This window comes from Cataglyphis hispanica, chromosome 11 (genome assembly GCF_021464435.1).
Source record: "Cataglyphis hispanica isolate Lineage 1 chromosome 11, ULB_Chis1_1.0, whole genome shotgun sequence".
Taxonomy (NCBI): Eukaryota; Metazoa; Arthropoda; class Insecta; order Hymenoptera; family Formicidae; genus Cataglyphis; species Cataglyphis hispanica.
The window spans coordinates 3,257,622-3,273,708 of record NC_065964.1 but is presented as its reverse complement, the minus strand read 5'-3'; the positions used below and the strand labels follow the sequence as shown (position 1 = coordinate 3,273,708).

Here is a 16,087-nt window from a genome sequence, read left to right as displayed (position 1 = left end):
AATTATTATTAATATCTTTTTTTCATTAATGCATGTTAACTTAATTAATTCCGATTAAATAAAATACCGAAGTATCTGTTCTCATCTCCGGATGAATTTTATAGCCCTTTGATCAGATATAATAAATTTCTCCTGCGTGAGTTCGGCCGCGTACCTGCTTAGGTAAATCCGAGTGGAGCGAGACGGAAAGGTCTCCCGCTGCAAGTGCATCGAGCGAATGCGCATCCGTATGTCACTTAAGCCTATTTAATCGTCAGAGCACGTTGAAAAGGGAAAGAAAGAGAGAGAGAGAGAGAGAGAGAGAGAGGAAGAGATCTCTCGCTCGAGGATGACAATAGGTACAGCTTTGCGAGGGGCTTTTCGCAGGGTTCGGGCGCTACCGAACTATCCGGCTCGAGGCAGGAGAAAGCCGGGAGAGGCGCCCACGATTGTCCTAGCATGTCGGCGCACCCACGCCGAGAGTCTCTTTCATTCCGCTCCCGCTTTCCTCTCCTTCGTCGGTGTGGATATGAGCGCCCCGAATAACGTACACCTACGGCGATTCACTCTTCCTCGACGCCGGCACAATGGCACATCTGGTACCGACTCGCATATATTGGCTGCACTTGGTCCGAGGAGGCAGAACTTTGTCTGACGTACGGAATTGGACCCCGTTTCCAGATTTTTGAGATAGGATCGTTGAAACGCGCGTCCAGCTTTCAATAATATTATTATTATGTGTTTGTGTCTTTATTATTAATAGAAAACATGAGAAGGAAAATAATTTCAAACAATTTTTGAAATTTAGAAAAATTAATTTTTGAAATTTGAATAAAATATTAGCCATAAAGAAGTACATTGAAATATATAAAATGAAGTCTTTTACCATCTTATTGTCTTGAGGCATTCTTTTTATACCTTTGTAACATTTTTGTACCCTTGCTCAAATATGTACAACAATTTCTAAAAGAGTAGAAGCCATTTATTTTTATAACACGCTATAAACTTTAGAAATTTCTTCCATCTTTAGAAATTTCTATTCTTATTTTTGGGCTGTAAATTATGATGTATTGAAGGCCAATTTTTATATTATATAATTTATTGATTAATAGAATAATTATACGCATTTGTTTAATTAATCTATTAATATTATTTGTTTAATTAATCTATTCTTCTTTTTCCCATTTTTTTCTCTAAAAAAATTAATAGAAAATATAATTCTATTTATTATTTTATTTATATTATATTATTTTTGTAACTTTTTAAATTTCAAAAATTAATTTTTCTAAATTTCAAAAATTGTTTGAAATTATTTTCCTTCTCATGTTTTCTATTAATAATAAAGACACAAACACATAATAATAATATTATTGATAAGAAGAGACATGAGTGAGATATGAGAAATATGTTATATATTTATAACATTTTAATTAATTTAATTATCTTATCTACACATTTCTAATAAATATCTTTTTAAATAAAATGCGTTTAAAAATTGGCATGCAAATTTTAGCAACGCGAATTAACCGACGACTCGTCAAAAGGATCGCCGATACCCGTGCCGCTTCTTCCGTTGGAAGAGGAATAAAAAACCATATGCGTAAATGGGGCAGAACGGGCGGCATAAATTCAAATCTATTTACGCGGCAAGGGTGGCGTAATTTATCGCCCGCCAACGTAATGGAAACGCCCATAGAGAAAGAGATCTCTCCGGTGTAAATTCGATTATATGCAGTCGTATTCCCCCAAGTTGAACTACCTTCGCGGGTCTTCTCCCACCTCATCCTACCAATCTCTCCTCATCCGGCTTGGAGCAAGTTAAATTAAAAAACGTGCCTCGTATATGTGGGTCTTTATATTTCATAGCGGTCACCTCTCCGTTCTCTAATCATGTGTTCCGATCTGTGACAATTGCTTCCAGCTGATATTTCCTATAAAGAGAGAGAGAGAGAGAGAAAGTTTTGAGGCATATATTTTATAAATAAATATATAAATATATAAATATATATATATATATATATATATATATATATATATATATATATATAAATATATTAATATATTATTAATTAATTAAATTATTATATATATTAATATATTATTAATTAATATATCAATATTAATATATTAATAATATATTAATACTTAAATATATTAATATATATATATATATATATATATATATATATATAATTATATAAATAAATATATTTTATAAATATATATTTAATAAATATAAGAAATTAAAAAATAAAATATTGTCTAAATAAAACAGAAGAGCAAAATAAAATATATATATTTACCGCACACATATATATGTACAGCTGTTATATCGAATTAAAGAAAAACTACGTGGTCGCTCTGATGCTCAATATAAGTTTATTTTTTCTGTAAGGGCGCGATGCCAGAAACTTTACATCGATAAATGCCGTGTGAATTAAGATGCGCGAAACAAGCGGTTCGACGAGCTTTCCACCCTTCCACGAGCTTACGCTACACGCCTGCAGCCTCCCCGCGGTGACGCTTTTTACGATGACAGACAACTCCTGGAGGCGTGTCGACGTGTGTGCGACGGAACCGACAAAGGGTGGGTTCGCGTGATCGAAGCCCGAGTAGAAGGACGCCCACGGAAGTCACGAGGTCGCGCAATCGCAAAGACACCCTCTCGTACCGTCACCGATTTCGCAAGAGGGTCGTCGTCGAAATCAAGAGTTCGAGTTCGATTCGTGAGAGAGAACAGTAATTGCGGCCACGAGAAAATCGACGGTCGACGATATCGTTGGCAATAAAATTAATTTTCGCAGTCTTTCTTCGGATGACAAGCTATTTGGAATATTTTGTACAAAATTTTTTTTAATAAATTTTATAAAATTTTTTATGTAAAAATTCAAGGAATTTTAATTATGAGCGTAGAGAGAGAAATCTTCAATTTTATATACATTTTATAAAACATGTAGTTAAAGTTATACAAAATATAATATGCTATTAAATAAATTATTACGAAAAAAATTATACATATTTTTTAATGTATAACGTGTAGAAAATCCGGGGACCCGGAACGAACCGGACTCAATAACCATAATCGTTTTTTTAATCGTATCGAAACCGTAAACCGTATTGAAAGTCTGTTAAATTTATAATATCGGAACCACAATCGATCGTTAAATTATTTTTGGTTTACGTTCTTTTTGATTCTTTTTATAAAATATTTCATTTTTATAAAGTTTTTATTTGATTGCATTTTATATATTTTAAGTTTTTTTCTTTTTTATTTTCTCTTTTGCACACTCTATTCATAAATGGCCTTATCATAGTAGTTTCTATCTTTTTTTTGTTTTTGTTAACAAAGAAAAGATAATTATATGTACCATTCAAAATTTTTTTCTCAAGCCTAAAACTTAAATATTCTATTAAAAATTACACAATTAAAATTTAAAATTTATTTTACATACACCGGTAAATACAATACACAGTTCAATCCTTCTTCGAAATGCATTTTATGCCCCGCGTGAAAAATTGCACATATTTAGCGTATTTATGTGCGTGCGGTACAGTTGATATAAAAGTTCTGACATTCATTTATCGCGTGGCTTACTTTCGGCGATACACCCTTTTTGGCGACACGTATGCATGACAGATTTTATGGGCATCAACTGTACGTGCATAGAGAGCACCGTGCCATCTGTTATTCCGTGGTCAGGTGGAAAATTTAACGATTGTCGCGATGCGTTAAAAAAATATCGCGTACATCGATCAAAATCTTTATGCGCGCCCACTTCCGTCGATGTATCTGAGCGCATAAAACGTACGTCTCTGCTTCACGGGGAAACCCATGAAAATGTGATCGATTAAACGGTCGTGCCAAATATTTTTGGGGAAAAGTTGATCTATCACGCTGGAAAGAAGGATAAAATGCGAACAAAAAACCGTTATAAAAAATAAATATAATATAGTGATATGAATATAGTTATTAAATGAATAGATTTAGAGAGTTAATAATAAATTTTAAGTAGAGCAAGATAATAATATCTACATTAAATTAAAATATTTGCGATATAGATATGTTAAAATAAATAAAAAATAAATTAATATCATAAATATTTTATACAAAATCATTTATATATATATATGAGAAATATACATATGCGAGAATGAATTAATAATAATATTCACACACTATCTATTTCTACAATTTATTTTTTTTTATATGATGACAATTTAGATTTTACAAGAGAATTTATTTTACAACATAATTTTAAAGCGATATGAATATTAACAATATTAAAAAATACGTTATATAATTTTACGTATTATTTATTATTAGATTTTTCATAAGCATGATTTATTTTCATAAATAATATCATAAAATATGCCATAATTATTTTTTATCATAATCCGGTTGTTTTTCAACGTGGCTGATCTATCAAACTATTAATTAAAGAATTATATGTCCGAGGATTAATTGATGGGAAGTAAATCGAAAACAAGGATTTCTCTCGTATTCACAGCTGCGGTTTTCATAATTTATATACGCGCGCAATCGATCCGGACGGTCGAAAATGCGCGAGCGATCGTTAAAGAGGAGAGTAAAAAGGAAGAAATAAAATGAAGAGCCGAAGAGAGAAAGAGAGATGTATATATATATATATATACGCGAATGATCCCAAGATTATAAAATGGCGTCCCTCATCCCCGTGATCGTTCTTAATTTCGCTGGATTCCTTTTGTGTCCTGTCGCCCTCTTTCCCTCCTCCACGCCTCCTTTTCTCTCCCTTCTTCCTCTTTACTCCGAGCCTCACACTCGGTCCCCGGAGCCGCTATCCTTACTTATTGCTACGGCTCCTCGTTGCTTACCGAATCGAAGAGAATCAGCAGCCCGAGCTCAAAGGAACTCTCGAGGGATGATTCGTGAATTCTTTTGCGCGACCATTTCAATGAATACAGCCGCCGCGATGCATTGGTAATCTACGATGGACCAGCAGCGTCGAATTATTAAGCGACACAACGTGTTTTCAGGAGTTTTCAATAATAACTGACACAAAGAATGAGGCCTTCCCTAGCCTGTGCTCCCAAAGTCACCTTACTATATCCATATCTGTTTGTTTACAATAAACGCGTATTATACGATTCTTTGTATATTCATCCACATTAAAATATGTAACGCGACAGTCAGTCTCTTGTCATACACTTTCAGAAGAATTTTTAATAAACGACGAAATTAGATTTCGCGCATTTTATCATATTATTTATGAAAATAAATCACGCTTATGAAAAATCTAATAATAAATAATAATACCTAAAATAACGCATTTTTCAATATCGTTAATATTCATATTACTTTAATAAAAATAAACAGTTCAGGAAAGCGAGCGTGTATCGATCTTTCGCGTATCAACTTAACTGCTGGCTACCAGAAATCAGCATCCCCTTGAAAACATACAATCTAACTTTCAACAACGCGCGAATAAAAAAAAAACGTACATGCACTAAAAAAGATCGGCATCCAACGACGGCATCTGACAGCATCTTCGGTCTCGCGTCCGAAAGGATTAAATATCGCCCTCCACCGTCAGCGACCGACGACGATGGTCGGTCTCATCTCTCTCTCTCTCTCTCTCTCTCTGTTCCCTCCACAAGATCCCTCAGCCCATCATCCCTTCGCCTGACGGGGATGACTTCGGCGCACCCGAATCGGATGGCGTGCGCCATATTAGAGGCGGTCGGGCTTCTCTCCAATCGGCACCCACGCCAGCATCCGGTGGGTGCCCCTGCACCCAATAATCCAGGTATTCGCCCCACCGATCGGCCGCCACACCCATGAGCATCACGTGCGCACGAGCAACATCACCAGCGAGACAGTCGTGCGCGTACCCTTGCATCGTACTTGTCATATCGGAGATCGCTTTCTCGCAAGCGTGGCACGATTCAAGGGAGTATCGGTCCGATAAGATAAAGTTTATTCGTTTCGTGTATCCGGTTAACAATCTCGCAGAGCGCATGTTTGGCGTTATCCAAAATTATATCCAAAAAATGATGTACCTGAAGAGCTCTTATTTGAGCGAGCTTTGTGCGTTTCATAGATGCCGAGGTGTCTGACCGAAGGAGAAGTTGCACCATAGATGCGGATTGGTGACTCTACGGAGCTTGTAATAGTTTTTTAAAAGTTGAAGGTCTCGAAATGTGTCTTCATTTATTTAATGCAAGATCGAAGACACTCCGGGAGTTGCTTCGATGATCGAATGAAGGCTCGAAGTTTCATCTTGCGCTGCGCGCATCTCGGAGATAAATCCAATTTTTGTACAAAGATATCGTTTCGTTTCACACAGTGCCTTTACATTTAACAGCGAAAAGGAGATATCGGACTTCTCGATAAAAAGAAAACACGATATCAGTCTCGTAGCGCGCGATTCGTTCACCGAGACGTCGGGAATGCGGTAGATAATATATAGCAGGGAGTGCGACTGCGGGCGAAGCAAGTGGCAGCAGTTATGACCAAGATAAGACTGGAGTTGTTGGGGTGCGAGGCTCTTCCTCTGGAAGGGATGTACCGATCGCAGCGGCACGACGTTCTAACGCCGCAGAGCAGCCCGGAGTCACGCAACGTTCGCCAGGAGCAACGCAACGGCGCGGATCGCCTCGATAGTGTCGGTTCCACGATAACCCACGGCGGCATGTATCCCTTAGATCAGCCTGCCATTGAGCTAGATCATCTGCCGCTCCATATCCCGGCGATCCTTCACCGTAAGTGCCGACAAGTGCGATAAGTAGCTCCGAGAAAGCTCTTTTCGACGTTCCTCGAATTGTATTCGCTTCTTCGAGTCGTTCATGTTAATTCAACTTCCCGGATGCTGGAGATACGCGAAAAGGATGGGCATTACGTCGTGATAGCAATATTTTTGTCTACTTGATTTTTGAATATATTGCGATACTTGGTATGTCAGTTGTTATGCTCGCTACCTGAGTGTGTATCCGAAAAAATCGAGGTACCTGTCAAATTTAACAGCATCGGCCTTTCTTGGCCTTTCTCTTTTCCCACGTAGATAAACTAATGGATAGTTGGAAAATACTTGAGACAGATATATATATATATATATATATATATATATATATATATATACATATTATACCGCAAATGCTCAGACCTGTGCATATTACCGTGAATATTTTGAATACCAGAAATAAGCACATAACCGGATAATATCATATAGTTCTTAGGCCCAGAATTTGCGAAATAATCTCTGAACATTAACGATTTACATTAATTTTACGAATTTAATGATTTTTATATTAATAAAATTCTGCGCTACAACACCGATTTAATTATCATTTTTTAATGCTGATACTATTACAGATATCACAAAAATATTATATAATGTACTGCAGTTAAGATTTCGATATAATATAATATGTGTCTCATATGCATGTGTGACAAAATATATATTATTTTAAATTGCATTAATTACATATTTAACTAAATTAAAAATTATACATGGTGTCCTAGGATCACTGCACGTCTGCTAATCAGGCAGATTTCTGAAATCATTTGGAGACGATTTGTTTTTCAGAAAAAATATTGAGGGATCTCATCATTTTTTGCACATTTCTATTTTTTGACATCAAGCCTTAAATTAAAATTTTGTTACCAGAAACAAAGTAAATTTCTTTTACCAGAGATTTTAATTGAAAAATAATCTTGATAATCTTTTAACTTCCCCCATAAAATTTTGAGTTTGCGAAAAGCCCTTCTTTTTTTTAATCATTTGTAACTCGGAAATTATTAACTCGATATTTTCATTACTATATACATATATATTTTACACTGTTTTTTTTGTTATGCTTTATATTATACATTTTATTTATTCATCGTCTCGATCTGTATTTTGTCGATCTGTTATAGCCACGATTCCAAAATGCGGTGGATGCCAGGAAGTTATTTTGGACAAATACGTTTTGAGGGTCCTCGAGAGATGTTGGCACGCAAGATGTCTCACGTGTCGGGATTGTGGTGCCAGATTGACGGACAAATGTTTCGCGAGAAACGGCCACGTGTTCTGCAAAGATGACTTCTTCAAGTAAGCACCAATAATCGCTACCACAAATTTAACTGCATAATTTAAATGCAAATATCGCGTATTAAATCTTATGGATTAAAATTTCACGAAGTAACATCGATATTGCTCTATCGTTATGCAATATTTCATTATTATTAGATTTAATTAACAGATAATTATTTTTTTCTCAAGTAATTATTTTAATCATTTTTCTTTACGCTGTAAAAATTAACGTAATTATTTTTAGCGTATTTACAAAAATTCTTTATACATTAAAAAAAATATTATTTATCGTAATTCATCCAAAATGTTTATCACGATTCGTTAGTATCATTATTATCATTAGTATCATTAATTCATCTTCTAAACATATTTATTGATTAGGTACATCGAAAGAAAATAATTTGACCTCGATATAAAATTATCAAAGAAAGAAATATTTCCTCGACTCTTTTATTCGCGCGATATTATTTGTTCTACTTATCCCCTTATCGATAATAGCGAAGTATATATGACAAAGCAGAAGAAATTATTGTTTTTTAAAATACATATATCGAGCATTGATATCGATTCTTCATCGGAAAAGTGCCTTTTCTCATTCATAAGACGAGGTGCAATTTTTTTCTTTTTTTTTCCGATATTAAATCGATTCCTTTTCATATTTTTGTCAATCTTTTATTTTCAATATTATTACTGTAGGATTATTTTCTTCATAATTACATCCTAATATTAAAATAAAGTACATGATTGAAGATTATCATAGATTACACTAAACAAGAATATGATTGTGTAATACATATAATCGCTATCGCTATGCGCTATGTCCGCATGCGATTATCAGATTAATTCGATTTGAGGAATCGCGATAAAGCTACACCAACCTTATATATAGTTTTGTCATTAATGTGTGAATGTAATGTGAAAATATTGTATGTTGTTGGTGTGGCAGGCGTTTCGGGACGAAATGCGCGGGCTGCGGCCAAGGCTTGGCGCCTTCGCAGGTGGTCCGAAGGGCGCAGGAGTTGGTCTACCACCTGACGTGTTTCTCGTGCGCCCTTTGCTCCCGGCAACTGGACACCGGGGACGAGTTTTATCTCATGGAGGATAGGAAACTCGTCTGCAAGCCCGATTACGAGCAGGCCAAGGCGAAAGGTGAGATATAATCTTTATGTAACCCTTTCAAGTTACTCTTTTTTCTTAGCGAATTTAAATCTTTTATTATTGAGATGTAATTTTATTTTATTTCAACAGCCTATAGCAGTTTTTATTACCGATTTAATTTTAAGAAATTTGTGCTGTTTAGAAATTATTTCATATATCTTGCAATACTTGAAACTAATTAAAAATTATTTACTTAAAATGGAATGTAAAAAATTATTTGCGATAATAAAAATTTGATTCAGGGAAATTTCATGATAATAAAAGGCATAACAAAGTACGATGAATATTTTTAATTTATAAATATAGCTATTAAATTATTGATCGATTAATTAAAAATCGCGTGGCATAAAAGGTAATACGTGACGCAATACGTAACTCGATCGGATTCCAGAACTGGCAGATGGGGGAAGCATAGACGGTGATCAACCTAATAAAAGGCCACGAACAACGATCACGGCGAAACAGCTCGAAACTCTCAAGCTGGCATACAACACCAGTCCGAAACCAGCGAGGCACGTGCGAGAACAGCTGTCTCAGGACACAGGCCTCGATATGCGCGTCGTTCAAGTCTGGTTTCAGAACAGGTAAGAAGAATTGGATAGCACTTACAAAGTTTCTCCCGCTCTTTCTGGGAAATTTTATTTGTGTCTAATCAAACTAGAAGCATGTAAAATAAAATAAATATTGGAAAGAATAAAAATAAAATAAAAATTGGAAAGAATAGAATTAAAGAAAACAATTTCACGAAGGGGAAATTAATGCTGACGATTTAAATCTAGGATTTTATATTAACGTGATTTCTAATACGATTTTCGAAGCTTCTAATACGATTCGCGAAAGCAAAGATTCAAAAATGTCGAAAGACATTCGAATTCGTATATTTACATCTCTTTTAACATAAAGTATTAAATAATTCTCAAAATATTAACGATTATATCTTATAACAAATTGACACAAATTGAAATATATCACGCTTTTAATTTTCCAGATTATAAATTTAGAATAAAAAAAAAAAGAGAAAGACTGTAATAATAAAATTGATGCTACAAATATCGTTAAAATTATATTCCACGACCATTATGATATTCACAAACTATTCACACTGTTACCGTGGATACATTTTTCCCTCTTATCGCTCAAGTGGCACTACGTGATATTCTAGACAAAATAAGGTAAAGTTGCAAAAAAAATATTTTATCTGTAAAAAGAGAGTTGTAGACCGCTGACCTCCGTCGATTATCAGATAGGAATAGAAAGCGACCGTGAAAATATACGTCAAGGATAAGTAAATAAGGCCTCTATCAATGGCTCTAGATAAATATATATATATGTATCATATAACACATACGTAAATTTATAAAATGCGCACGTGTAGGGCAATTTTCTAGCGAATTCGAGTCGATACATAACGTAACGCGAGATTGACGTCTGTCTGCTACTTTGAGACAGATAAGATATATTTTTTTCAGCACATTTTTAGCGAGGCGATAATGGTGAATAGATCTTATACGAGGTGCTAGAGATACTTATAAAGAAGTACTTATAAACATAGTACAATGAGTAAAAGCCGTTTATCATTTCAGAATTAATTTTTTTCTCTAATTATATCGGTGCTTGATACCATTTATTGTATGCGTGATATTAAAGCGCGATGAAAAAAAAAAAATATTTTATATTAGAAATTTTCCGATTTAATTATAAATTTTCATGCTTTTTGGCATCCATTGTGTCATGTACTAACAATTTTTTAATACTAAAATATTATTATATTAAATAATTAATTACTAAAATAATTATATAATTGTAGAATATAAAAATATCGAGATTTTGCGAAATATCACAAAACTTATCGTATATTGTTCATAGCAAAATTTTTTAAACGATCAACGATGAGATGGTTAGTAATTATAATACTTATCGTCATTATAATTTCCGTAGGAGGGCAAAAGAGAAGAGGCTGAAGAAAGATGCCGGTAGAACAAGATGGTCTCAATACTTCCGCAGTATGAAGGGCGGTGCTGGCGGTCATTCGCCTAGACATGATAAGCTCCTTGATAAAGACGAGCTCAAGGTAGACTTGGACTCCACCTTTGGTCATCATGGTGAGTTGCATTATTATTCTATTATTCTCTCTAAGATAATAAGAAGATAACAAGAGAAGAGGCTCATACAACTATGCACTCTAGTGTCACAATTCTTCTCGGTTTTATAAATTATTTTATAACTAATAATTTTTTTTTTTTACTAATCTAATCTTACTAATCAAGTGATTGTAACAAAAATTTTTTATGTAAATGGAACTTGTTCATTTAATTTTAAAAACAGATTAATTCAATTTTAGTTAATTTTATAAATATATGGATTTCGATAAAATAATATGATAAAATAATATACTTGATTAAAATAGAATAGAAAATTAAACGTAAATTAGAAAGATATGATAATATTCATTATTTTGAATGTGTATGAGAAAGAGAAAAAATAGCAAAAAATATATATGATATAAAATGATTGCATTACATGCACACAGCTGATAGCTATATTAATGAGATTCGTGAAATAATTATATATCGAAATTATTTGTAATAATCGCATCAGCCGATTCTTTCAAAGTAATTTAGACGAGCGGTGTATTATGTACGCGGTATCCGTTCTCGAATAAGTACAGGTAATAGCAAGCATAAATTCAATGGCCCGCAATCTTCCTGAAATCTCGGACACGGTGCGCCGGCAGTTAGCCTCTGCGATCTCCTGAATATTTGACAAGATCGTCTTCCCCTCGGATAACAGGCATCTGGGTACTGGGAATCCCAGACAATGGATGCCGGTCGCTGGCAACTCGACTTTCGACTTTCAAAAGTTACGGCGTTAAAAGACGATTTTTCATTACGAATAGATAGCCCATCAAAATATAAAAAAAACGCTCATTTTAGCCAATCTTTATCCAACAGTCTTATTTAGATTTTGGTGTATTTGATCTGTGTATTTGATTTTAAATATTTAAAATATTTTTCTTTAAGGAAACGCGCTTAAGCATTCTTTTTTTCATAACTTTCGTTCTGAAATCTTAAAAGCGGACCGTTTTGCTTGCAGATTTGAGCAATGACAGCTACGGAACGGTGGTCAACATGGGCCTGGACGAGGGCGCAAGTCCAGGCGGCGGTGGAAACGGGGCCGGGGGTGGACCGCCCCGTGGATATCTGGGAGCGACGACACCTCCGTATCTCTCAACGTCCAGATCGCCGTCCTTACCACCCCAGTTTCCGTACCCGCCAGACGCTGGTCTCTCGGTGTACACCACTCTCGGTAAATTAAAAAAAAAAAAACCAATTTTTTTTAACTGATAAACCCACAATAATAATAATGTATATTGTACCGTTCGTATAAAAAATCAATTTTCTCAATTAATTCATTAGATATAAAACTTTCCACTATATATTAATTTTTGGTACCGTTAACTATTTCTCAGCTACCATGCTGGTGTCTCGAAAGATTCTATACTTTTCAATTCTTGTAATATTTCGAACTGTCCGAACTGAACTCCCCCAGCCTCCTCAATCTCTCTCGGACTGGTGATCAATAATATACTCGGATTGAGACAGGGAGGAACTTAAGCTTAAACTATTCCGGCTCGCGTCGCAAGTTTACGACTGACGGAAAACGTATGATTCCAGGGGGACCGGGCGGCATGGTGCCAGGACCAGCGTCGGATCTGAGTAACGAGTCAAGCGGCGGTGGTGGTGGCGGAGGTGGCGGTAACAGCGGTGGCAATAACAGCGGTGCCGGCGGTTATCCCGAATTTCCGCCGTCGCCGGATTCCTGGCTTGGTGAGCCACCGCCCCCGCACGCGCACCATCATTCCCACTCCCATTACGCCACATAACCCGCCAAAACCGCGCGTCGCCAAATACCGTATAGAATAACGTGCTGTCGGCGCGGGGCGTACGTCTAAAATCGATTACGCCGTCGTCGTCCTCGAGGAAAGTCGAAGAGAGATCTCATCTTCTGCGATATGTCCTCAAACGAAAAATGGGAGATATTGTAAATTTAAAAAATCTCGGATTTGAATATATTGGATTAAAGTCTGAATCTATTTTAGTGTCCTTAATGGATTTATACATGAAAGATCTAAAAGCGAAAGTACGGTAATTTCCATTCTTCACTAAATGTAAAGGAATTTTTTAGTAACATCATTATTAACATTTTTCATATATTTTTATAGATATATTTTGCGTTGCGTTCTATACAGATAATATATATCATTTCATCTTGAACAAAATTCTTTTTTCAATTAAAAACAGGATTGTTTGTTTAAAATAGATTTGTACCTTTTCATTTTTTAGAGACCTTATTGCAATATATTAATTATTGCATAATTATAATTGCGTGTATGTATATATATATTTATAATATTTAGTAAAATACTTTTTTCATTTATTGTAAAAAATATAAATAATTTGTAAAACTTACAACAAAATTTATAATTATATTATATAAATATTTCAACATGAAAAAAAGTTCATCAACTGAAATTAAAATAGATATCGCTTTCTTCGCTTTCAGATCTTTCATTGAATTGATATTAGAATGATTTTGAATTAATGAACTGTTGATTAAAATTTTTCGAAAACTGTAATATAACATTACAAGAAAAGATCTATCGAAGATTATTCTCGATAAAGATGACACGACATCATCTTCAACGACGACGGGACATGATATTCGCGCATGATAATCCACGAGTTATTCTACATCGGTATTTTACACCGTCCCTTCTCATACGATCTCTCGTCAACGTCGAGCGGCCACATCGGCGCCGTGTAACATTATACTTACGACACACGTACGATTCGCAATTCGATACTACGATTAATATATTTATGTACAAGTTCCTCGTTTCTTGGTATTACGGAGTTTGATTGTCGAGTAATAAATAGGAGGTAGTGTTAAACGTGTCCCCCTCCCCCCAGGATTGTTCGATACGCGGATCGATTCGTCGTGATTCGGTGAACGGAATGCGATAGTTGCTGATTCCGAGTCATCGATCATTAATAATTTCCGAGTATCACTTTCCATCAATTCATCAATTTCGTTTGAGCGAAACAAAGAAGCATAGAAAGAAAGAAATTTTATAACACGCGACAGTTTCGCGATACCGAGATATTGGTATATTAATATACGATACACTCTCACCGCGCGATAGTCGATCTAGAGGGATGAATTCGCATCATCACGACGAATGTGATCATTCATATGATTATACCACTGCCTCTGACATGAGCCCGATTTTCATGCTACAGTTTTTCGAGGACACCAAAAAGTAATTGTATAAATTTGTATTTTATAATCTGTATAAATATTCGTAATCCAATTAGTGTTTTAATATGTACATATGTATTATTCTTTTTTCTTGTCAAAGATGTTTGGGAATCTGTGCGTAATCTCAGATGAGAATGTGAAGATAATATAAATTTTTCATAATATTATTATATCTTGTTGATTTATTGTCGACAAAAGAAAATAAAAAGCTCTCTGAGATATAGAATCGAAATAAAACGATCTGTTTCGATTTATTATCGTTATTTAGGTGGTCCTTCAAAAAGGATTGAATCCTGAAAATCGGCGTCGGAGGTGTGCGATTTGGCGATCTATCTTGCTTGCGTGTGACACTAGAATCTTGAGATGTGTATTGTAAATAATTCGCGAATTAGACCCATGGGAAAAGTTGACCCAATCCAGAATGTTCGATTTCAATTGTTACTCTTTCTTAATTACAATCTTAAAAAAATTCAAAATCGTTTTATTTAAATCTGAAAATTATCGTAACATATCTGTATGTGCGAATCACAAGTTTCGTGTAAAACAATTTTGCTTTATTGAATTTTCTTATTCTTTTTTTTAACATTAGTGATATTAAAAAAATCGAACGATTTGAATTGGGAACATTCCCTTGTTAGTTGAAGCTGCGTAAAATTATCGACGTGCAAAAGACGCAACGTAAATAATATATTACGTTAACGATATTGACGTGACTGTAAAAGTTTTTTCAAACGAATGTTATTTATGCAATTTATATATGGCTGCATTTAAATTATTACTGTATCTGAGGAAATTCGAAGCCTGAGAAGTGAATGCAAAGCTTCGTAGAAATCGTACAATCTTCAAAAATTATACGATCTCTAACTCTCTGTGCGCTGCTACTTTTGTACGTCGATCTATGCAGTCAACGATCAAAATTATAATAACTTCGAACTGCACCTCGCTCGTTGATTTATTACGAGGTCACATAAAGCTGTTGATTAATGATAATTTATAAGTGACAGAGAAGAAATCAACAGAGAAATCAGTTCTCGACTCGTAAAGCGATATGTTGATAATCAAAACAGGAAAGAGAAATATGTGAATCGATGCACTTGATGTACGATAATGCTAACAATAATAGTAACGCGTGATAATAATATGAGGCTTGGAGATAATTAACTTGGAGATTGATTATTTTTCGTCTTCCTTGTCATACTAATATCTTCTCCGATTAATTAAATCATGAAAGAATATTTTTTACATTATAATATTGTAAGTTTTCTAATATTTCCATTAATTGTTAATTTTTGAGAGAATATGTCAAAAGAGGATTACTGCGTGTAACAATCAATTTCCTTAAAAACAAAAAAAGATTATACATTTGCGCCATAAAATTACTCCAAAAGAGTTCGTATATCTTCTAAATTCTGTGACAAAAACAACATTTAAATGCACGCAGAAAATAATATAAATAAAATAACAGGAAAATATTGTGATTTTTTTTAAGTTCATATGCCTCATATTGTTATTAAATGGCGAGCTTGCGTACAATACGAGCAGTAGTAACAGAAGAAGAGACAGAAAGAGAGAGAACA

At 34.6% G+C, this 16,087-nt stretch overlaps 1 protein-coding gene across 3 annotated transcripts in view; it reads left to right on the top strand.

Annotated features, from left to right (window-relative positions):
* Nucleotides 1-13,572, top strand: part of LOC126852741 (LIM/homeobox protein Lhx3) — a 41,925-nt gene extending 28,353 nt beyond the window's left edge. For 2 of the 3 annotated variants that reach the window (XM_050597873.1, XM_050597872.1), the window contains 6 exons: nucleotides 7,877-8,051; nucleotides 8,980-9,182; nucleotides 9,583-9,775; nucleotides 11,130-11,293; nucleotides 12,285-12,497; nucleotides 12,866-13,572. In XM_050597873.1, coding sequence (XP_050453830.1) covers nucleotides 7,877-8,051; nucleotides 8,980-9,182; nucleotides 9,583-9,775; nucleotides 11,130-11,293; nucleotides 12,285-12,497; nucleotides 12,866-13,074 — 1,157 coding nt within the window. In that variant the 3' untranslated portion in view covers nucleotides 13,075-13,572. Of the gene's footprint in view, nucleotides 1-6,467; nucleotides 6,721-7,876; nucleotides 8,052-8,979; nucleotides 9,183-9,582; nucleotides 9,776-11,129; nucleotides 11,294-12,284; nucleotides 12,498-12,865 lie in introns of those variants that run through there. The other variant, XM_050597874.1, reaches the window with a different exon arrangement.
* Nucleotides 13,573-16,087: the final 2,515 nt, after the last annotated feature.